General features: G+C 42.8%; 1 protein-coding gene across 1 annotated transcript in view; it reads right to left on the reverse strand.

Annotated features, from left to right (window-relative positions):
* The window catches only part of ALK (ALK receptor tyrosine kinase), a 786987-nt gene that overhangs the window by 479916 nt on the left and 283014 nt on the right, over positions 1-24057 (reverse strand). The window contains exon 2 of the mRNA XM_043468949.1: positions 15023-15142. Within this exon, the coding sequence (XP_043324884.1) occupies positions 15023-15142 (120 nt within the window). The remainder of the gene's footprint in view (positions 1-15022; positions 15143-24057) is intronic.

Consider the following 24057-nt stretch of genomic DNA (forward strand, 5'->3'; position numbering starts at 1 on the left):
CAGCTTCAAGAAATTGTTCCTAGTATAAAACACAGCCATTCAGAAGAATTGTTCAGTAACCCATCAAAAAAACCCTGTGGTGGCCCTTCCCAGAGAGATGCCCAGTTCGCTTGGCTGTGGTGAGTTGGCAGTGCCAAAGCACTTTGAGGCTCAATGTGGACTCTGGGAATGTGTGTGACTACCACAGCAATCATGCTCAAGGCCTGAGCCTGGTAAGCCAGCTGCGGCTACTCTAGCAAAGGTAGGAATCTTCCCAGCCTGAGCCACAGGAAGGAGACTGTGTGGAAGTTTCAGACACTGTCCAAGCATAACAGGGAGAGCAGATGTACTTTGGACTCTAGGGTCTTCTCTTGGGTGGACTTAGAAAATCCCAGTCTTCCTTTATATCCAGACTGACCTCAAGCTTCCCCAAATCCCTTAGATTAAGATTCTTTGTACCTCCTTCATCCTAACCCTATAAATCCAGAGACCTACCACTAGTTTCCTAAGTCTCCTTTAGACAACCCAGATTAAGGGACCAACAGCCTCCTTTAGACTTTAAGACATGTCTTCTGAGGCTGGCTGGTTTCCAGAGGCCACAGGTGGCTGGTGCCAGCCTGAGCAGGTTCATAGGAGCCCACTGGATGATGTTACCCAGCCACAACCCAGCACAAGGAATGAAAGCAAAACCACAGAGTGAAAAGCAGAGTCATAGAAAAAAAGAGAAAAACACCATGTTTATCAACCCCATGATACTTCACCCTTCTTCATTTTGTCTCTCATTACAAGTGTCTCAGGAGTCAAGCTTGGACTTATGTTCTTGACTCTGGCAGCAAGGCGTGTATGTTTACAGAAGTGCCCCAAGTGAGGGATCTCCATGGGGGAGCTGGAGAATAATTCCAATGGAGGAACTATGAAATTCCTCCATTTCATAATGGATAGCATGTACTGAGAGTTTAACATGGCCAGACACAATGCCAGGCACCCTGTATCATTATCTTATTGAATTGCTATGAACTAAATGGGATTCTTATCTCAACTTGATAGAGGAAGACACTGGAGCTTAGAGAGATGAAGTCACATCTGAGGTTACTCACATAGGAAGTGATTGACTTGGCTTCCACTGACCTGCTTCCTCCATGGGACCCCAAGGCCTTGACATCAGTATCTCACTAACAGGGAATTATGAACTGAAAAGGTATCAGAAAGACTTCCCCTCATTCAGAGCCACAGACACCAGTAACAGTCAAGACCTGCAGTGAGGCAAGACAGGAACTCGGACAGGCAGGGTCAGGATAGAGGCTGGACAGGAACCAAAGCACCTGAGCTGTCCTTGAAGTGTCCTGCTCCCACCTTCACAAAGTCAGACCTGGGATACCCTAGGTGAGGACTGAGTCAATGTGTACATCCCTGAGATCCAAGTCTTCCTCCCAGTGGGCATGACTCAGAAAGTCAAACCTACAGCGGCATTAAAGTCTGGGACTCAATGTTCATGTCTATTTTTCCTGATATCCTCTAGGGTATCCTTTGTGTTTCTTGGGTAGGCTAAGGGTCTCAGTTAAGGGAACTGAGAGTGGGATGGCAAGGTTCTTGGACTATCAGGGGCCCACAGGAGAGTTTATTCAATTGTATACTCAGTCCTGGGATCTGCATCTGAAAACAGAATTAACAGATTTGCTACTAGTTTAACATATGGCAACATAATTGTGATTTTTGCCTCGGGGTTATTTTTCTCTCTCTAGTTTTCTTGATCCAGTGCTTAGCTGCCAGGATGCTGATAACCTGACATGGGGCCTGAAATCTCTCATTTGCTGAATGGTGGTCTCTATGGTCTCACCCAGCTCTGCAGTCTTTTCCTATGCATACCTGCCCATAGGTCTTATTAAGTAACTTAACACCATCAGGATTATTTCTCAGGGATAGAGCACAAGTCCTGAGATTTGACTCCAGTCCTGCTACTTGTCAGCTGTGCAATGTGGGACACTCTCTCCCTCTCTCTGAGCCCCAGCCATCTCAGTGATAAGACTTAACTTCCTAGGACTGGTAGCAGGACTCAATGAGAATGATGCATGTCTTTGGAATGGAGAAATTCCCGATGCACATTAGCTGGTTCAGAATTTACCCATGCCCTTTTGAACACAGCTTTCTGTTCACCATGAGAAACAGTATTTACATGGGGCAGACAACCAATGGCACATGACCATTTCCTTAATATTTTGTTGTACCACAGAAAGGTTGGTATTTCTGCCTTAAGGTGATATTTGCAGTCAGCTGTTAGAACTTGAAGCAACATTTGAGGCTGTTTTTCCCATTGGACAGGTGAAAACACCAAGACCCAGGCCAGGGAAGATTTACCCAGGGTCATATGACTGGTCAGGGAGCCTTTCACATACAGAGTAGAAGGCATCTCTTCTGGCTGTGGAGGCCTTTCTGAATGGCATCCTCTCCAGGCAGCACCAGGCCTGAGCCAAGTTGAAAATCAGTTACTGAATCACCAGCTCTCACCTCCTCAGGCTTGGCTTATTGGCACATTTAAGCTAAGGCTGCAATGATTCATGGGTGGCATTACAAATGCCAATGTATTCCTGACAAGCCTGATTTGTGTATTCAATAAAGAACCATATGAAGCACCATACACATGTGGCAATTTTCTTGTAGGTGACCTTTAGAGGTCATAAAATAGAGCTTCATATTTAAAACTTCAGTTCATTAGATAAAGCTCCAGGAACCAGCAGTCTTAAAATACCGTCAGGCCTTAAGAATTGTATCCAGCTCAAGAGAACTCCCTTGGCTGCCACCAATCCTGAGTCACAAGGTGGGGTCTCCTTTTCCCAAGAGATTTCCCAGAACTTTCCAAATGTTGACATCAAGATCATGAAAGACCCTGAGGACCATCTTAGAGGAAGACACTGAATCCAGAGACATAAAGGAGCTTGCCAACGGATGCACAGTGGGTGAGTTTAGAACTGTTCTAATTTCCAGTTCCTAACCTGGTAACTTTTACTATTATCACTCAAAGCTGTGGGTAACAAACAAGTAAAATGATACCTTAAAACAATTTTTAAAATTCTAAAAAACCCATACTGCATTTTTCTGGAATAAGCTGGCAAAAGCATACATAGCTAGGTTTCAAATATTCCACAATGGTTTGATGGCTAAAATAATCTCCAATAAGGCTTCCTGGCTTCTCACATCTTAAAAGTTCTCTTCTGCCAGCAAGCTGCTTTTTGGTGGTTGCTGGAAGCTCCTGCTGGACAGCAAGTCTGCGTGCAGGCCAGAAGCTATGGGAAAACAAAGGAAAGAGAAAAGGGTGGTCTAGGAGTGAAGTGGGAAGATCCTCTTTTGCCCTGTTTTATATCAAAACCTCAGAGGGGCACCAGGGTGTCTGGGGAGTAAACAGAGACATAAGCTCCCAACTGGGGTCTGACTGTTCAAGGTGAAAGCTTGGCTCTGTCACTTACTAGCTGTGTTATCTCAGGGCAAATTATTTAATTTCGGTGTGGCTTGATTTTGTTTTCACTTTAAAGTGAGGATTAAAACAGGGGCCACCTCAGGGAATTATGAGGAGGATTAAATGCAATACACACATCAAGCACCTGGCATGGGGACTCACACACACAGTTTGATTGTTACTAAATGATGGCAAGCCTGTTCTTGCTCTCCAGTTGGCTCCAGGCTCAGCCACCTCAGAGCAGAAATAAAGGGGTGCATGTTCAGCAATGAAGGCAGAACTATGTGAAACCTTGTTGAAGCTCCTCCTCACTTTGACAGGCTGATCAAGCTTCCCTTTGGAAGTGAAGTCACGCTAGACCTTGAGTAAGAAGAGCTAGGTTCAAGCCCTGGCTCGAGATATTACTTCAAGCAAGTCCCTTAATCTCTTTAGGCCTCAGTTTCCTCATCTGAAAAATGAAGTAGTGGAATAAAATGATCCTCAGATCTCATCCATCTCCATCATCCTAAGACCAATTTCACCTTTGGGCATGACTGAAACAAGCTTTCTAATCTGGCTCTAGCCAGCTGGTCAGCAGTATCCCAAGAGTCCTAACTTCCAGCTCAGGCTCCTTTTTCCTTTCTCCTCTGGGTTTTCTTCTTAAGGAGCACTTAGCCCACCAGTCATCTTCTATGTTAATCCACCAGCTACCGTCAACATTCTGGTCACATTCTTTATGAGACCTGCCCCCTGCCTGTACTCCCCCACCACTATTCACTTGGAGGGACCCCAGAACTAAAATCATTCATTTCCTCCCCACCAGCATGCTCCCTACAATGCATCTGGGAACCAACCACCCAATTCAAGACATCTGCTTGGCTCACTTATAATCAAGCTGCAGCAAAAAAGAGCCAAGTCTCCTTCAATCAATCAATTATATAAACACAGTCTCGGAAGACAGTCTCAGAGGAGGGTGTGTGTACATGCATGCCCGCAAGGGTGGGGAGATCAGCACAGAAAGCTCAATTCTCATTTCCCTTATCTGTGGCCATAACAATATTACAGATTGAAGAAATGGGACTCGGCTCTTCATTCCAGAACAGAAAATTAGAAATAATTTAAATTCTGAAGTTAATAGCCTCTTCATTTTACAGATAGGAAAACTAAGGCTCAGGAAGGTGAAATAACTTGGCCAAAGTGGCACTGCCCAGGTTCTGGAGAAGCAGAAAGCTGAGACCAAAGTCCAGATTGGACTTCTAGGCCAGTTTTCTGCCTGCAATTTCCAGGAAGCGTTTATGCAAAACATGGTATCTCTAACAGAATAAGGCTAGCTCCAGACAGCATAGTGAAAACATCTTTGTACACTGCTCAGCATGGCATCCACCCAAATGGGATCATTCCTGAAACTAGATGGTTGGAGGAGATCTCTGAGTAGTGTGGCAGCCCCAACAACCAGAGAAGGCTGAGGGTCCTGGGAAGTCTTGACCTCATGCAAGATGGCCCTCCCCACTCACTCATCTGTCTCTGCTGGTGAGGACCTCCTGAGTGTTGGAGGTGAACATGAGGTTCCTTCCTGGTGCCAATCTCAAAACACAGGCTTCCCTAACACAGACTCTGTGACATTCAGAAACTCCTAATCCGGCGGGAGAGAAAGACTAACTTACACCTGACTTTCACCATAAGCAGACCTGGGGAAGCCATGGGAACACAGAATAAGAGAGACCTGCCTGGAAGGATCACAGGCTCATGGAAGAGGCGACTTTTGGGCTGCAGTTTGAAGGGTGAAATGATTTTGACAAATGATAAAGATTTAGCTAGGAAGTTTAAGAATAGAGGGAGGAATGAGGTTATTCCAGGGAGGGTGAGGAACTAGTTTGCTTATTTTCATGCAGTCATGTGAATTTTGAAGCTGGACCTCACAGCATTAAATCCCAGCTCAGAGAGTATCATGGTTCAGGATAAAGTGCTCTCAGGTTCCAGAGGACAAAACTAGGGACTTAAAGAGTTTTAAGGAAAAATATTCTAGCAAATAGAGTCATGCCACCAAAATGCAGGCTATTGACCTCTCACTGGAGCAGCTCTCATTCTTCTTCAGAGAGCACTAGGGAAGCACCTATGCTCCAACACATGGAACTCTGTCCTCACAGCTAATCCAGACAGTGATGCTCTCAATTAGGAATCATGACCATTCCCACTCTTCAGATGACAAAGAGAATCAAGGAGAGTGGTTGAGTCACTGACGGTATAATAATAACACTCTTAAGAATCAGAGCTGAGAATGAAATTCACATCTCGATCCCAACTGAGCTTCTTCCCCACCATTCAATCAGAGGCTGGAAGATGTCTTGCTTCCATGTCACAGAGGTGATTTTAATAGGCAACTAGGAGGTGAATGAAAGATCTATGGTTTCCAAACCTAATCCTACAGTCTCCACATCCCAGAATCTTGTTTTTAAGCTCTCCAGGGGACTTCCCTAGTGGTTCAGTGGCTCAGACTCCACACTCCCAATTCAGGGATCCTGGGTTCAATTCCTGGGCAGGGAACTAGTTCCCACATGCTACAACTAAGAGTTTGTATGCTGTAGTTAAAAGACCCTTCATGATGCAATGAAGATTGGAGATCCCACTTGCTGCAACTAAGAGCTGGCACAGCCAAATACATAATAAAACAAATATTTTAAAAATTATTTTAAAAAGAAGCTCTCCAGGTGATGGTGAAGCAACTAGACTGAGCTTGTACGTGAGCTTACCCACATCAGGATGGTACTGACCCTACACTGATGTAACCTTTAAGGCAGCAAGAACCGCTGGGCTGACAGAGACCCACAGAATTAAAGTGATAATATAAGTAAAGCAATATTTGGGAGTAACATGTGAGGAAATGCTTTGTAGCTCAAGTACTGAGAAAATATGAACCACCACCCAGGGGGCAGGAGCAGGGGATAGTTGTAGGGTCTGCCAAGCAGGTGGCCTGGGTCTGAATCTCAGCTGTGTCACTAGCCCTGGGCAGATCAATGACCTCTCTGTGTCTAATTTACCCGCTGTAAGATGAGGCTATTTGATGAGACTGCTGTGGGCCCCAAAAGCTCACCATTTCTGTGAATTTCTCACAGACCAAATTATTCTAGTCATCTACTCAAACGGGCTGGTTAGTCTTGTTAATCTGAGGTCTGTTCTGTCATGAAGTTCTGCCCCTGAGGTAGCTCTTCACATAACATTTCACTTTAAGAAGATTTCCTCTCATTTTTCTCACTGTTGATCAGTCATTTTCCTGCATATGTTTTGGACACATGTCTTTCTAGACTGGTTAGAAACGCTCTGTATACAATATCTCAGATGTCCCAAAGCTGTCAAAACATTCCTCAGCTCACTCATGTCTGCTGAATGTGCTTTTTTAGATTGAGATTTTTTTTAAAAAAGCCTGCCCAAAGTAGTTAAAGTCACAGCTTTTATTTCTAAATGGAAATATGTCCAGCCTAGGAACTGTTCTCCCCTTACACACATGTCTTTCCTGATTAATATGACATTAGGAGTAAGAGGGCTTAAGGGAACATCCATACCTTTTACTGAAATAGAGATCCCCAGGAGCAGAAAAGACTGGGAATTGAGGGACTTGAGTATACTCCTAGTTGACCCCTGGACCATTCAGCATATGTTGACGTTTCATCCAGTGTATATTTAAGAATGCAACTAAGTACAAAACACTGGGGATACAAAGGAAACAAGATGTGGATTATTGACCTCTAAGAGCTTCCAGTAGGAATCAGGATGATTCAGGGCCATACATAACTAAGATATGAAGAAAAGTGTGACACAGACATGCAAAGTGCTGCAGAAAGACATTATATAACCTTTCTTGCTGAGAAGATGGGAACAGTGAGGTCTACAACCTTGCAGGTTGTCCTAATTTGGGGTTAATTTGGTCACTAGCTGTGGGGTGTGAATGCTCACTACATGGTTTCCAAAAAGAAGCTCTACTAAATCTAATAGGCAGACAGTATCTTTACTAAAGCTGAAAGTCTTATTTCCCAGGTAAACCTTCCTATAGGTTTGACAGTTCATCAGACCCAGGGGCACAGATACAAAACAATCATACAACAAGTATTTAAGCAGCACATTCAGACAGATATTTAGAACCACCTTAGACCTATGACCTATGATAAAAGGGAACTAGGCTAACTGATGAACCTATTTGCAGGGCAGCAGTGGAGACGCACACACCGAGAACAGACTTGAGGACACAGCGCGGGAAGGAGAAGGTGGGACCAGCTGAGGCAGTAGCACTGAAACATACACATTACCATTTGTAAAACAGATAGCCAGTGGGAATTGGCTGTGTGACACAGAAAGCTCAACCTGGTGCTCTGTGCAACCTAGAGGGCGGTATGGGCTGGGAGGCGAGAGGGAGGTTCAGGAGTGAGGGTACATACGTACACCTATGACTGATTCATGCTGATGTATGGCAGAAGCCAACACAGTATTGTAAAGCAATTATCCTTCAATTAAAAATAAATAAATAAATTTTAAAAGTAGGCTAGAATCTCTATGAGGGGCAGGAGCAAAGAGCTTGGCAAACTGTAGACACCCACTGTATGAATGAATGTACAATAGATAAGCAGATAGATGAAAAGTGATATTTAACATCTCTACCTTGGGTTGAACAAATTAGACCCCTCCATGACTGCTTTATCAGGTGACCTAGTTTACACTTGGGCCATAAAAAGGATGAAATACAAACTAGGAAAGTAATTTGGTTCATAAGAAACACCAGGAAAGCCCCAGGTTTTGTGGAGTGGGTATCACATGATGGGATTCTTGGAGAATTTGGGATGCTCAGGAAATAACCACTCCCTGTAAAAGTCAGAATCTTTTCAGATTTCAAGAGGGGGATGACGCAACCCTAGTATTATCAAAAAATTTCGTTAACCTTCTCCATAAAAAAAATTACAGGGAGAAAGAGACGTCAAGGTAGACTGGGTACTCAGGAAAAGGCCTGAGGTAGAAGCAGGGACTGAGCTGGGCTTTGCAAGCTAGAGCAGTAGGATCTAGAGAGACAGGTTCAAGGAAAGGAAAACAAATTAACCAGGGACAAAATGGAATGAGAAATAAGGAAACGTGGGGGAAGGAGGGGGATGTAAAAGAGAAAGGGTATTTACCAGAATGACAGTCCTTGTTCTCTAGGCAGCTTTGACACTGTTGGTGACTCCCACACGTAAAATTATTATCCCTTTGGTTTCTGTGGCTGTTCTGGTTCTCCTCCTATCTTTTCAGTTTCTCCATCTCTGACTGTCATGCTCCTCTTCAATCACAGCCTCCATCATAATCTATGCTAATGATTGTCTATCACACCTCTCTCCTCAAAGCCAAGACAGATTTACAATTCTCTACTGACCATCTTTACCTGGATGTCCTGAAAGCACTTCAAATGTAACTGGTTCAATTTAGGTCTCACCATTGTCTCCTCTCTCTCTCTAGATGTCATAGTCACCATCTCTCCTTGTCAAATATTTCTCCTCCTCCATACTCTGATGGTGGGATTTCCATCTACTCAATTACTCAAGTTGGACTCTCCTACAAGGGCAACCTAGTCATTCTCGCCTTATGGCTGGAATCTCTCCCAGGTTCCCCTCCTGCCCTTCCTTTTCCAGCCTATGCTTCACACATAGGATCATATCTAAACATTTAGTATACCCAGAAGTAACTATTTCGCCAGGCTCTTCTCTCCCAGACCATCTTTACCCTGAGTCACTGGGCTTGACCTGTTTCTCATCACCCCTCTGAACATTCATTCCCTCTGCCTGCAAAGCCCTTACCAGAGATCTCCGTGGCACCTGGGGTCCAGGGCCCAGCTCAACAGTCCCTGTCTCCTGAACATCTACCTTCCGAAGTCCTTCATAGAACTGGCTCTCCCTCCCTATGTTTCAGGGAGCTTTGGACATGCCTCTGTTACTGCACCTGTCTTATAGCATGCAGGTCTGTCTCTTCCTCAAGACTTCTTGTGCTACTGGTATTTAGCCATGCCTAAAGCAGAACCAGGCACACCGTTAGTGCTCAAAGAGTGTTTATATCCATTATCTCATTCTCTGTGGTGTCACAGACACACTAAGGGGGAAATGATGCAGGCAGATAGGTAGGTGTGCAGAAACAGCTCTCAGGAGGATGATGCTCAAGATCAGAGAAAGCTTTGGGGAGCCACCTTCACAGGCGTGAGAGCTGAGACTATGTTAACAGGAGCATGAATGCATGACCAGGAGACCACACAACACTGAGTGATGCTCTCCACATTGCTTATCTGTCAGTCTGTCCATATTCTTCACCCATCTCACTCTTTCTCTTTTGTTAATTTCTTTCCTGCGCTGTCTGTGACAGTCATTTTAAATGGATCTCTTTTGATTTGCCTTTCTTGCTTTTGTTTCATTTGGTCAATTATTCTTTTATTATAATTTTTTATTACCTTTTAATCTGACTTGATTTCTTTCCATTTCAGTCTGCCATTAATATAGAGGTAATTCACTGGTATTTATTGAGTAGATCTATGTGTCTTTATTTTAAAGGCAAGGGATATGATCGAGTAGAGCATTTTAAACAAATCTCGCCTCAAAACATCTAAGCCAACTACTTTCCCCTTGATTTCCACAGACTGAGCTCACTGGTTCCCAGCAGGTCACTGGTCCTCATGGTGACAGATGTTCCCTGCTCTTGGTCTTGTATGACCGCTGGTACTGCTGTTCCCTACAGGACTCAGTCTTTCTGGTGACTACATCCAGAGACTTGTGCTTATCACGTAATAGAGAAAAATACAGAGGCATGGACAAGGAATGAACTTGACTTCCTGGCTCAGTGGACTGGGAAGAGAACAGGAAAAGGCCTGGCCTATCAGGGCAGAGGAATTGGTAAGAAAGTGTTCAGCTGTGACAAAGGTCCACTGGGGCTCCCTTGTGGAGTTGCTTTTCACTGAAAACACCAGGCCCTTGAGTGCTGTATGTCCGATCATGGCCAGCCACATTACATATGTAATTTCAGAAATGTGATCAAACTGCCTTCCTGCCAGAGCTATGAAGTGTATCCCACGGGCTGCTGGAGGGCTTTTTGTTTACCATTTTTCATTCTGTGGTAGGTTAATTTTTTTTTTTTTTGAGAGAGAGAGATTTAAATTACCCAGTCTTTTCAATCAAAGAAATTGATACATTAACAAGACTGGTGATGGTGGTAGCAGCAGCAAGGGAAGTAATTAAAAAGTCTAATCTTTCTTTGTTTCCAAAAACACCAGTCCCTAAATTGGATGGGTCCCAATGGGCTTGAAAGTAGACAAAGTTTTAATAAAACTTTTATTTAAAGTCCAACAATGACTTTGTTGTGCTCTGATGTTGAGATGTTGGGAGGAACCTTTCTTTTCCAGGATTTAGTGTTCTGGACATTGGAGGTCTGGAGGGATGAAGCACTACATTATTTTACCAGAACGGTTATAACAAAAACACTACAAAATGGCTGGTTTCAAATAGCAGAGAATTATTCTCTCGCAGTTTTGGAGGCCAGAAGTCTGAAATCAAGGCATCAACAGGGCCATGCTCTGAAGGCTGTAGGAGAGAATCTGTCCAATGACTTCCCCTAGTTCTGGCGGTTGCTGGCGATTCTTGGCATTCCTCGGCTTGAAAATGTATCATTCTAATCTCTGCCTCCATTATTACATGATGTTCATCCTGTGTGTCTGTGTCTGTATCTTTGCTTTCTCTTCTTACAAGGACATCAGTTATATTTGGATTAGGACCCACTCTAATCCAGTGTGGAGTCAACTGCATCTATGAAGACCCTATTTTAAACTAAGGTCATACTCATAGACAGTGGGGGTAAAGACTTCAATATACCTTGTTGGTATAGTGAACCAGAGTCGATAGTAGGGGAGCAAAGACTGCCCATGCTCCTCCTGGGTTGGGGGTGGTTACATTCACATCTAGGAAGAGGTGAATTACCCTAGCTTCCTTGGAATAGTCTCAATTTGGGGACATCAAGTTTTGGTACTACAGTTGCCCAGATCTTGGATATCAGATTGGTCATTCAGTCCCAGCTGAGTGGTCAGGTTGTCCAGGAAATGAGAGCCCTTTCTATAGAATGGGGACTTCACCTTTGAAATAACTTTTTGATGTGGTAGAAGGAGTATCCAACTTGTAGTCAGAAAATCTGACTTCAGTCTTCTAATGCTCACCAGCTCAGTAACTTGATAACATGGTTAATAAATATCTTCAGCCCTCAGTTTACATTTCTACAAAGTGGGATATAAAATAATTTCCACCCACCACAATTTTTTAACACACTTAAGTGAGAAAGAGGGGTGTGGGAAAGTTTTGCAAAGTATCAAACCTCTTTTCCCAATAAATGAAAATTCTTTTTCTCATCCTCATCTGGGCAGAAACTTTGGTTACTTTGCTTTAAAACATGATCTGATTCTTCCTAAACCCAGAATGGCAAACACGAATTAAAGCTGGGGGGAATATGATCTGCTTTTGTGGCTCTAGAACTCAAGGTGATCAAAACCCTGCAATCTCTTACTACCTGGAGCTTCCAAATGAAACAGATTTTTATCTGGGTACGGAGTTGGAGCCCAGTCCTTTAACCAAGCCTATAAATAAGTCCTAAGGCATCAGAGCTGGATGATAAAAGGAAAAAAAAAATTGTTTCTTTATACACCCGCCCCCACTTCTTCAAAGCCTTGAGGGAAGAATGTGCAGCTCTGTTTGTTGATGATGAAATTAGCAGGCTCCCATCATTCAAGACAAGATGAGAAAGAGCTGGAATCTGATACCAAATGCCATTGAAAGGAATATATTTTACTCAACATAAAAGGCCCCAACGTAAATTAGAAGAAATATGGGGAGACTTCAAAAAGGTAGGTCAAACTTTTTCCTCAAGCAGATAATTACAGGCTGGGGTGAGTAAATCTTATTAGCCTCTATCCACCTCGTCTCTTCTCATAAAACACCAGTGGAGAAGAAAGCCATACTCAATTCAGTCCTGGACAGCTTGCCTGAGAGGGCTGGCTGCCACTGTCTATCATGATGCCTGTGGTTGTACTGCTGAAGCCTACCACTGCCGCCCTCTCCTACCTCCCCACCAGCCATTCCCTCCCACCTTCGCCCCAGAATGCAGGTGAGGACAGCCAGCCAGCACCAAGCTCCATCACTCAGGGCCCACACTGACTTGCTGAGTCTTAGTTACTTCTCACTGTCTGAAGAACTATCCCTTCGGGCAGCAATTTTCCAGTCAAATTTCTCTGCCCAAGTTTGAGGTCTTAAAATTAATGAAGTTGTTAACATTTCTTAAAATGTCTTTCATGGCAGTTGAAAGGTGTGAATTTATAACCAGTGAGCCTGCTGGCCTCTTTGGTACATAGACACAGGCTGAGCCCCGCAAACATCCTTAAGGAGACAGGAGTCTCAGCCTTCAGTTTTCTCTGCTATGTGTCTCAGGACTAGTCTTCAACCTCCGTGCCCCAGAGGTGCTTTTTGTGGCAATGGATTGAACTGCTTACAGAACTGTTTCTCTGGCCAGTGAACTCAGAGATGAAGAGTAAGTCTCACTCGTGTTTGTTCTTGTATCACCTCTAACATGTGGCATGGGACCAGGCTCACACAAATGGTGGTGGAGACAGCTAACTCCTTATGGTCTCAGCTGAATTAAATACAGGAAGAAGATGAAAAGGCTCTGAAATTACCACTGCACTCAATCAAGGAGCCACCAACCAAGAATCATCTCTTCTCACCCTGTGAATCAATAGCAATGATGGTGCTGACTTTGGTACCTCATTGAGCATTTGGGCAATGTCTGACCAATGGTTTTGGTTCTCTCCTCTGCCAAGAAGGGAAATCCTGAGGATTCCAGGCTACAAGGAACATCTGAAAGGAATCCTGGGAATTGCCCTTATCTATTCCTTTCCCCCCTGGGGCATGCCACCCTCATTCTATACATGAGAAAGGGGAGGCCCAGGGAGAGGAAGTAGGTATATCAGAGTCAAACAGTGGGCAGCTAGCAGTTTAAATAAGCTCCAGTGGTTTTCTTCTTTTAACCTGAAACCTCTTTTTGGATGTTTCAGAGAGAATAAATGCAATGCTCTCTGTGTCATGCAAGAGGCAGACCTGACTTTTTTGGATGTTACATTTTATAAAAGTTGTGGAAATACTGAGTGACTTTGAGAGCAAATACAAAAGCATTATCCAAAGACTGCTTCTATCACAAATCTGGGTTTACGAAGCAATAACAGTACAAAGAACCAGATTTCAATTATTTATAAACACCTGTTCTTATCCTAAGATGGCACTCAGTGTCTGGCCTAAATAAAATCAAGAAGTAATTTTTATCTGGAATCTCCTGAAAACTAGTGACCTTCCCCTCCTACCAGGGGCAGCTTAGGAGTAGCAGGAAACATCCTAGAAGCGTACCATTCTAAACTGCCCTAGGGGTTTAGATGCATTTATTTTTTAAGTTTGAAACAGTTAATCTGAATCCAGACTCACTGCTTTACAAATGGAAACACTAGTACATGGAAGATCTCTGTTAGGTGCACTTTAAAAAGCTCAAGCCCAAGGGCAGAAACCAAGTGGCAAGAATAGGCAAATATGCCCAGAAGGGAATCTAGAACTCAGTGTTGTACTAGGTTCATAAGTATTTAATTGAATCAGGCCTGATGAGTGAATTCCATCCCTGAAGGTCTCTGCATTCACTTATCATGGACGAGCCTCTATGAATTTCTTCTTTGTGATAGGCTAAAGTGGGAAGCAAACAGAACTTTGTGCCTGCCCTCACAGGGTTCACCCTAGCGGAGTTCAATAGAAGAAAAAAATGTCCAAGTAAAAATACATTAGCTCTCCTCCAAACCTTCCCTTTCGTCTGCAGAGGCCCAGCTTCTGTGAACTCTCAGGATGAGCACAGAGGATGAGGAACGCTATACCATGTAATTCTGGCCTCAGCCTAACAGTGTGAGTAGGTAGCTCCCTAGGAGAAAAAGTGAAGGGAAGAATTCTGCTTCTGTAGTTAGAAAATCCACTTTGTATGATCTTATTATGCTCAGTTTCTGCATCTGTAAAAATGAAATGGGACCTGGCCTCCTTATCTCCAAAATTGTTGCAGAATCAAATGAACTGAAATAATATCTAGGAACATGTCTGGGTACTTTTAAGGAGGTACCTAAATGTCAGGGAATCACTTGAGGGGCCCCAGAAGACCTGTGACCCTCATAATAATCCTCTCTCAAGAGATCACTATAGAGACACTGATGGATTAGAACCATGTATCTAGAAAGCCACAGTCAAAATGCAAACAAGCATTACATCTCATGATGGGTAAGGGGCAGTCAGGAATACCACACACACACAAAGGCAGCTGGGATACGATGTGGCAGCCACAAAGCCTTTGGCTTCCTTCAGGATACATAAGACAGCTGTCAGTCTGGAGAGGACAGGCCTGGGGGCAATGGTCTTATGGAGGTGGCTGTCAATGGAAGACTAAGGGCACAGAAAGACTTCCTTCTCGATAAGCCATACATCACTAATTGCAACTCACAGCTTCTTTAATTATGAGATGGTGACTATACATTACAAATAACTAACAAAATATACTTACCATATCGGCTGCGATGAGACAGGAAAGGGAAGGAATCTTTCATTATCCAGGTCAGATTCCATGCAAAAGAATCAGGAGGAAGAGAAGGCAGGTTTGTTGGTGACTCCAAGGAGCTCTGACCTGAACATAAAAAAGAGAGAATACTGATCTTTGTGCTTGGGATGTGTCTTTTAGCTGTCACTCATATGGCTTATAAAAGAAAATTCAGAGGAGCTTTCATGACATCAATTGGAAAATGAGGGGAAAAAAGACTGAGCCACTAGTAGATTGAATTGACCTCAATCCACATTTTCTATCAAGGGCAGTAAGATCTAAGAAGTCTGCATCTTGTGACTAGGCCATGCCAAAGATGTCTGGTAGAAGAACTAGAAGCCAGGCTACTTAATGGTTTGGTCTAATAGTTCTATCCAAAGTCTGTTCTGCCTATGAGAATTTGAGCAACTTACAGAGAATTTTAATTCATCGCATTCAAATAATGCCTCCACTCTACTTTATGTTCAGACTTGTAACTTCATCTAATGTTGTTTGCTTGGGTTATTGCCTTATCAATAAGAATGTTGAAACTGCACTCAGAAGTTATGAGTTTTGACAATTATGCTATTTTCAGGGGGGGAAATGCTAGGTGATGAGTTTTCCTATAGGTGAGAGTCCAGGGGAGCTACAAAGGATTAATGTTTCTGATTTGCATGAGAGAAAGAAGAATTGAGAGAAAAAGAGTAAAAGCACCATTATTCCTTTGCTTAAAAGTACCTCAAGTGGGTTTCATGTGGTGAAAAGTAATTATAATATATCTACAAATCAAACGAACATAGGCTGCATGCTCTTATGCAGTTCTTCCCAGAAATCCCCAACCCAATTGCTATTTGCTAATGTCTTAAGGCAGGTAAAGCTTTTTCTGTTAAAGAAGGACCAGTTTGACTAGTTTGAGCCTATCTGTTTAGGAAATAGGCTGAGTGTGGGCAGGAGGCAAAGAAGGGAACTTGAATTTCTTCTGCAGCTTCCATGGATGAGGCACCATGCTAGGCTCTTAACTCACGTAATTTCACAATGACTCCCTGAGATAAGCATTACTGTCTCAGTTTTACATATGCAACAACTGAGGCTTAGAGGGCAAATGATGGAATCAGGAACTGAAGCCAGGTTTACCTCAAGAGGCCATGCTCTACCATGAGTGGGCTGGCTTGCTACTCAAACAGAAAGTGTTAAACCACCTGGAGTGATTTCACATAGAGGAAGTAGAGGAAGAAAAGAAAAAAGAAAAGGAAGGAACAGTAGCAGAAGCATTTCTCAGTCTGTTTGCTTTGCAGATTCTTCCACATCACTTCCAGCATGCGCTCCTCCAGGCCCTATTATGCCTTCAGTCCCCTTATAGTATCCCCTTAATAATACACATATTGCGTATGCTTTAAGGAAATCACTGCTCTGAGTGGTCCCAGCAGCCTTTTGTTTCCAGGCTACTCCACTGTTTTATCTATAGGAGCTGCCTTTTCGTGAAGCCCACTTGTTCCTGTAACTAGAACAGAATGGGCATTCTATACTCTCCTTCCAAAGAAACATTCTTCTGCCTTCCAAAGACTGGAGTTGGAAGTGCTGGCCTGAGTACCTAGAAAAGATTTTTTTGAATTTTCTCTCACACGTGATCTAAACAGAAATGAGTTGAATTGGTTGGTACCTAGATACATCTTTTGTAGCATTTCTCCAAAATGGTTCAGAGGAATGCACTGAAAGAAATCAGATGCTATACTAGTAAGTTTGAGAGAGCAGCCACCTCATTTCACCCTCACATCAACTCTGTTTTATAGATGGGCAACGGGGCTGAGAGAATTGAGGTCCAAGATCATGCAGGTCTACTTAAGAGCAGGCTTGAGGTTATAAGACTTTTAAAGAATTAATAATGCTAACTTGAGCACACATGGACTAGGCATTGTGGTAAGTGATTTAAATGTGTGATTACACTCGATTCTTACAACAACCTTATGAATAAATACTATTGTCAGGCGAGTGTATGCTCCTCGGTTGTCTCGTCACAACAAAAATTTGGAGTGACAGACATTAAAGCCCCCTCAGCGGGTCACAGCCCTCGGAGGACAGACCATGTTATAGCTCTTAAATAAATCAGTGTTACAGCTCAGTGTTACAGCTCTATTTTATTTAGATAATAGCAGGAAAATCCATCTTTGAGGCGTGAGGGCACGTCAATCCAAAGACGCGAAGAGAAGAGCACCCCATCGTGCAGGGGGTAGAGAGAGAGAGAGAGCGAGCTTTGGCTCTTCTTTTTATATGTTTTTTCTCCCCCCTGGGCCTATCCTATGCAAATTGGGCTCAGGCAGGAGCGCTGTTCTACCTGAAGTCCTCACTCTGGTCCTCGGACCTTCCTTTGACCTTCCTCTGCTCTATTTTCACGGGCTTTTCCCTTCCTGTTTTTTAGCCACCGCCATTTTGGACTCCTTTTCCCTATTCTAACTATCTAACACTATTATTGGAGTTTCAGCTTCAGCATCAGTCCTTCCAATGAACACCCACGACTGATCTCCTTCAGGATGGACTGGTTGGATCTCCTTGCAGTCCAAGGGACTCTCAAGAGTCTTCTCCAACACCACAGTTCAAAAGCATCAATTTTTTGGCACTCAGCTTTCTTCACAGTCCAACTCTCACATCCATACATGACCACTGGAAAAACCATAGCCTTGACCAGAAAGATCTTTGTTGGCAAAGTAATGTCTCTGCTTTTTAATATGCTGTCTAGGTTGGTCATAACTTTCCTTCCAAGGAGTAAGCATCTTTTAATTTCATGGCTGCAGTCACCATCCGCAGTGATTTTGGAGCCTCCAGAAATGAAGTCTGACACTGTTTCCACTGTCTCCCCAGCTATTTCCCATGAGGTGATGGGACTAGATGCCATGATCTTAGTTTTCTGAATGTTAAGCTTTAAGCCAATTTTTTCACTCTCCTCTTTCACTTTCATCAAGAGGCTTTTTAGTTCCTCTTCACTTTCTGCCATAAAGGTGGTGTCATCTGCATATCTGAGATTATTGATATTTCTCCCGGCAATCTTGATTCCAGCTTGTGCTTCTTCCAGCCCAGAGTTTCTCATGATGTACTCTGCATATAAGTTAAATAAGCAGGGTGACAATATACAGCCTTGACGTACTCCTTTTCCTATTTGGAACCAGTCTGTTGTTCCATGTCCAGTTCTAACTGTTGCTTCCTGACCTGCATACAGGTTTCTCAAGAGGCAGGCCTCAAGAGGCGGACACGACTGAGTGACTGAACTGAACTGAACTGAACGCTATTATTGGGCCTTATTTTGAGAACAGGGAAACCAAGGCTGAGAGAGGTCAGATGCCCTGACTGTGGCCACATGACCAGCAGGCAGGAGACCAGAGTCAACAGATTAGGTTGGCCTGATGCTATAGCCCTTTCTCCTTATACCACCCTTCAGGGACTCCCACAAACTACTCCATGGTGATCAGTTCTCTATAGGGCCCTTCAGCGTCCCCACTAGTCAATGGCTAAGGTCAGAGATAAGAGTCTGCTCCAGAATGGGCCAACAGTGTGAGGGTTATGAGAAGGCTTTGACAATCAACTCCTTGCAAAGAACTCCATGTGAATAAAAACTGGCATCTCTATGTCTGAGTCATCAGCAGAGCTCAAATTTTAAGTAATTCTGAAGCAACAGGAAGATCAAGTCTAGGTAATATTTCCCAATTTCAGAATGATGTCATTTTTCTTAGCCATACAGTTTGGGAATGGTATTAACTTCTTCCTGGATGCGAAGCACCAAGTGGATGGGGCTAGATTCATAAGGGGGCACTTATGAATCTGTGCGTGGGCATGGATGGCAGATTAAGTTAATATGGGTAAGGGTCAGGTTATATATTCAGGGATAAAAAATATCTGAAATAATTCAAAAGGAGGGCTCTGAGGGCTGAGTCATGGCCTAGCAAGAAGCCATGGACCTCACTGTGGGTCATTCCTAAAGACGTAAACTTAAACCATTTTACATCCAAAAGTGAAAGTGTGAGTTGCTCAGTCATGACCTACTCTTTGTGACCCCATAGATTGGAGTCCGCCAGGCTCCTCTGTCCATGGAATTCTCCAGGCAAGAATACTGGAATAGGTAGCCATTTCCTTCTCCAGGGGATCATCTTGACCCGGGGATCAAGCCTGGGTCTCCCACATGGTGGGCAGATTCTTGACCATCTGAGCCACCAAAAATGCCAATAAATAGTTTAGCACCTTCAAAGTTGAATGCTGGAGAGAAAGCACGCATTCTGAGAATTATTGCTAGTAGGCTGGGTTCACACATGGTCCCCAGAGGGAAGTGGATAGTGATTTGCTGGATGAGACTGGGGGAGCTAATGGAGGTCAACCAAAAGGATGCATCTCCTCACCTGAAAGCATAAAGACTAAGAAAAAACACAGTCGACAAGAATGAAGTTGTTTGTCAAAATCAGAAGCACTGACACAGAAGTGGGTTCTAGTTAATGTTAATAGAATATGCATAAACATAGACTAGAAAGAAGAAAGCACTGCATTTAAGTGCAGGGAAGAGGCTCTCTGCTCCCTTTACACTTCATTTCCACCCCCTACCCACCTTTAGCCCTGGTGGGAATGGGGGTTTCCAGCATAGAGAAAAGTTATGCATAAGAAGTAATCCATTTAAGCAAGAAAAAAGCTCGGGTTTTTGGTGCTTCCCTCTGGAAATGTGAGGATCCAGAGTGAATCTCACTAGCACAGACTTATGAGGTGAAGGTATGAAGTGAGACCCTTTGGTTCAAACGGAGTGTGTCTTGGACCCTGAGGGAGAGGGGCAGAAAGGAAAGGAGAGGAGAAAGTAGGAGCAAGGGCTTCCAGGTGTCCAAGTGATAGCCAAAACCACCTGAGGAGGAAAGTGATGTACTCTGGACTGAGGACATTTTTGATTGGCTACAGATAAGATCGCTTTAGGTTTTGGAGGGGATTAGGGGGATCTGGGGTGATATCCTGAGTCCTTTCCAGGTACCATAGGGTATCTAGGCACAGTCAAACCCCTAACTTCTTGACACTACTCTTTTCCTACCATGTGTCACCCCTCTTGCATCCTCAACTTAGATTCCAGGATTCATCACTATAATAATTCCACTACAATAATTCCCTTGCAAACAAGTGCAACTCCTGTCCTTTCGTCCTTCACAGTTGTCCTCAGCATCTGAATGTGGTGGTAGGAGAGGAGGGGAGGAGTACACCAGATGCTTAAAAGTTTCACTTTAAAATTATGACCACAAACCTCAAGAGGACCCTCAGGACTGCCCAGGAATTCTTCTGAATTTCCTGATGGGCTCAATTCACCCTCGCTCTTCTAGTCTCACTACTTCTAAGGTTTTCTTACCCTTCAAGCCTCCAATTCCTGACCCTCATTCCTCCACTTTCTCAGCTAGTGAACTTGTTTTTTATTTCATTGAAAAAAGAGAAGTAAATCTACCAACTCAGAGGTATCAGTAACTTTATACACTATCTTCTCTCCTGCTAAAACAGGCTGACCACACTCTAAGCAGTGGCAGCCTCTCCACCTAGTTGCTAATCTCATCATGTTCCAAGAAATCCACTGGTGCAGTAGTTTTCTCTTTCTTCTGTATCAATAGTTTCCCCTCCTCTTCCAAGTCAATCTCATCTGCAGCATGTATATACATCTTAAAAAAAAAAAAAAGAAAAGAAAAAGCTTCCCTGACCCACACATTCTTCTTCAGCCATCCTCCCATTTCCTGCTCTCCTTCACAGCTAAGTATCTTAAAAAGATCTGTCTATGCTTCTGTCTCTATTTTTCCTCTCTCATTTCCACTTAAGTTAAATTAAATCAGGATTGTCTCCACTATGCTGGGTCAAGGTCACCAAAGACCCCAAGTTGCAAATACAATGAATGAGTCTTGGTTCTTCTCTTACTGGCCCACTCAGCGGCACTGGATCACGCTGATCTTCACTGCTTCTTGGATTCTTCACATCTCAATGACATGCAGTCCTTGGCTGCCATAGTCCTTGTCTCCTACTTCAGTGGCAGGTCTTCTCTACTCCTCTTTACCAGATCTTCCCCATTTTCCAGGCTGTATAAAAGAAACATTCTCCATTTCCTAGCAGTAACTGCCCAGGAGATTTCACAGCTGAATATTAAATTTCATCACAGTAGTTTTAACCAGCTGACAATAAACTCTGACCATGAATTTCAAGCGAGCCCAGGACACCAGACCCTTAAACTTCACTAAAACCTCTTGACCAATGAACAAGGGATTTGCTTTAACCAAGCATGTTCAGACTTACAAATTCATTCTCTCCTATCCAAAGTGCTGATTTTCAATTCTGAATTAGCATGACCACCATGTAACTCTTCCTAGGGCTCTAAAAACTCTGAATGTTATTCCTTAGATAACTGCTCAGTGAATTTCTTGCCTGACATGTAAATAAGCTCAGCTGTTCTTCTTTTTTAAAAACTTGATGGGGGAGGGAATTTCTGTTTTATTATTTTACAGGTGTCAAAAGTTGGGTAACTTGGGACACGTCTCTTCCCCATCTAAACTCACTCCCCAAAATGATCTCATCCAGTTTCATAGCTTTAAATATAATCTATATATTAACACCACTAAATTTATATTTCAAGGCCCAAGCGCTCCTCTGAACAGAACATATATCCAACTGCCAGTCTGAAATCTTCATTTTATTCTTGGGTAAGTATCACAAACTTAATACATGCAAAAATAAACACGTGATGTCTCTCCATCTAAACCCCAGGTGTTCTCTATTTCAGAAAGCAATGGCAAAACTCTCCTGGTTCCTTGGGCCAAAACCAAGGAGGAATCCTTGACATTTTTTCCCCATGGCCCACACCAATTCATCAACCAGTCTCAATGGCTCTACCTACATTATATCCCTCTCTTCTCTCCCCGCATCACCTCTCACTCTGACAACTGCTATGAGCTCCCAGCTGGTCCCCTGCTTCTGCTATTGCTCACCTTCAATATGCTCTCCACACCGCAGCTGGATTGGCACTTCAGCCCTGAAAGAGCATTAACATTTCTTGCCATGACCTAGTCCTTTAAGATCCCACATAATCTGGCTCCTGGTCTCTTTCTGACCTCATTTCCAACCATTTTTCCCTTGCTTATAGAGCTCCAGCCTTACAGGCCTCCTTGCTATTCTTAAACTCAACAAGCAGGCTCCCATCTCAGGGCTTTTGCACCAGTGGGTCTCAGCCTAAAAATTCCTCTGCCCTACAGGCACAAGATCATCCCATCTTTCCATCCAGGTCTCTGCCCAAATGTCTCTCACCTCCTCAGAGAGATCTTCCTAGTCATTCTATAGTCGCTCAGTTGTGTCTGACTCTTTGCACCCCTATGGACTGTAGCCTGCCAGGCTTCTCTCTCCATGGAATTCTCCCAGGCAAGAATATCAGAGTGAGTAGCCATTTCCTTCTCCAGGAGATCTTCCCAACCTAGGGATCAAACCCAGGTCTCCCACATTGCAGGCAGATTCTTTTTTTTTTTTTTTAATGTATTTTTAATTTTAATAGGATTATCAGATTGCCTTCCCCAAAAGGCTGTCACAATTTCCAATTCCACTAACAATACATGAGTCCCCTTTCCCCTGTATTCCACCAATAATAGATATTAGGAGCTTTATGGTTTTTGCAAGGATGTTTGGTATAAAGGAATATCTATTACTTGATTTTTCATATCCCTGACTATGAGTGAATTTGTATGTCTTTTTCTGTGGCCTTCCATTTACTAGGGGAGGGGAATAGTGGTATTAATTTGCCATTCTCTAAATTGACCTAAATATTTTTGCCTATTTTTTTGAGTTGTTTTCTCATTGTTAGTTTGAAAGATATCTTTATTGCAATAAAGTTATATTTTTATTACATCTTTTTCCAAAGCTAGTATTTGATATCAACTTTAAATTTTTATGCTGTGCATTTTTATTCTTAAATTTTATTTAGAATATTTTTAAAGTTACAGAAAAGTTGCAAAGATAACTCAGAGGCTTCCCATATACCCTTTACTCATATATACATATATTTGTGCAGGCAGATTCTTTACCATTTGAGCCATGAGGGAAGCCCACACATTCCATTAACAACTCTATATCACATTGATCTGCATTTATTATTTCTTATATTTATATTTGTTTATTGTGTCTCTCCTGCATTAATCACTGCTATGTCCCCATGCCTGGCACATAATAGGCACTCAGTAAATATCTGTCAAATAATGAAACCAGAGTTTTGGAGAAAATTACTAGCTCTGATACTTATTAGCTGTTTAACCCAGACCAATCACATACTCATGAAATCTCAGTGTCCTGAAAAAATGATAAAAACAAGAATAATGGATGCAGACTCTCAGGATTTTGTCCAGGCCAGATGAAATAATGCACACATGATATATCAGTCACACCACTGTTGAAATTTTATGCTTTTATTTCTGTTTCAGAATCCAAAATGAATGGGAGTCTTGGTTCCTCTTCTATCTGAGGATCTAGGATACAATGTCCAAAAAATCAAAAGTGCTCCAAAAGAGCTGTTTCTCTGTTATTCACTAGTTAATTATTAACTCTGCCAACTGTCTACAATCTCTACTACCCCAATTTCAGCCAATTGGCAATGTCTCTATATTCAGTGTTTATTATTATATGTCTTAGTGTGTGTCTATTTATCTTTAAGCCAATGTACATAATACAGTAAATATATCATACTTGCATTGACATAAATAATAAACAGCTATGTGTGTGTGATGGTTATTTACATGAATGCCCTGGGTTCACTATCAAGCATGTCTTACAAACCTCCATCAATAAAATGTAAAAATGCTTCTCTTCTAAATGCTCCCTGGAACTGTTCCTGTCTTGCCTTGCACACGTTTTGCTTATTTATTTTCCTCCCAACAATAAAACAATCAGTGACTGCCTGCTAGTGTTTCCCCCTTATTTGAAAACACACTTAATAATGCATTCTTTAACAATGATTTTGTGTAACACAAAACAAAGCTTAATGTGGCCAAATAAATAGC

The sequence above is a fragment of the Cervus canadensis genome, chromosome 5 (genome assembly GCF_019320065.1).
Source record: "Cervus canadensis isolate Bull #8, Minnesota chromosome 5, ASM1932006v1, whole genome shotgun sequence".
In the NCBI taxonomy this organism is placed as follows: domain Eukaryota; kingdom Metazoa; phylum Chordata; class Mammalia; order Artiodactyla; family Cervidae; genus Cervus; species Cervus canadensis.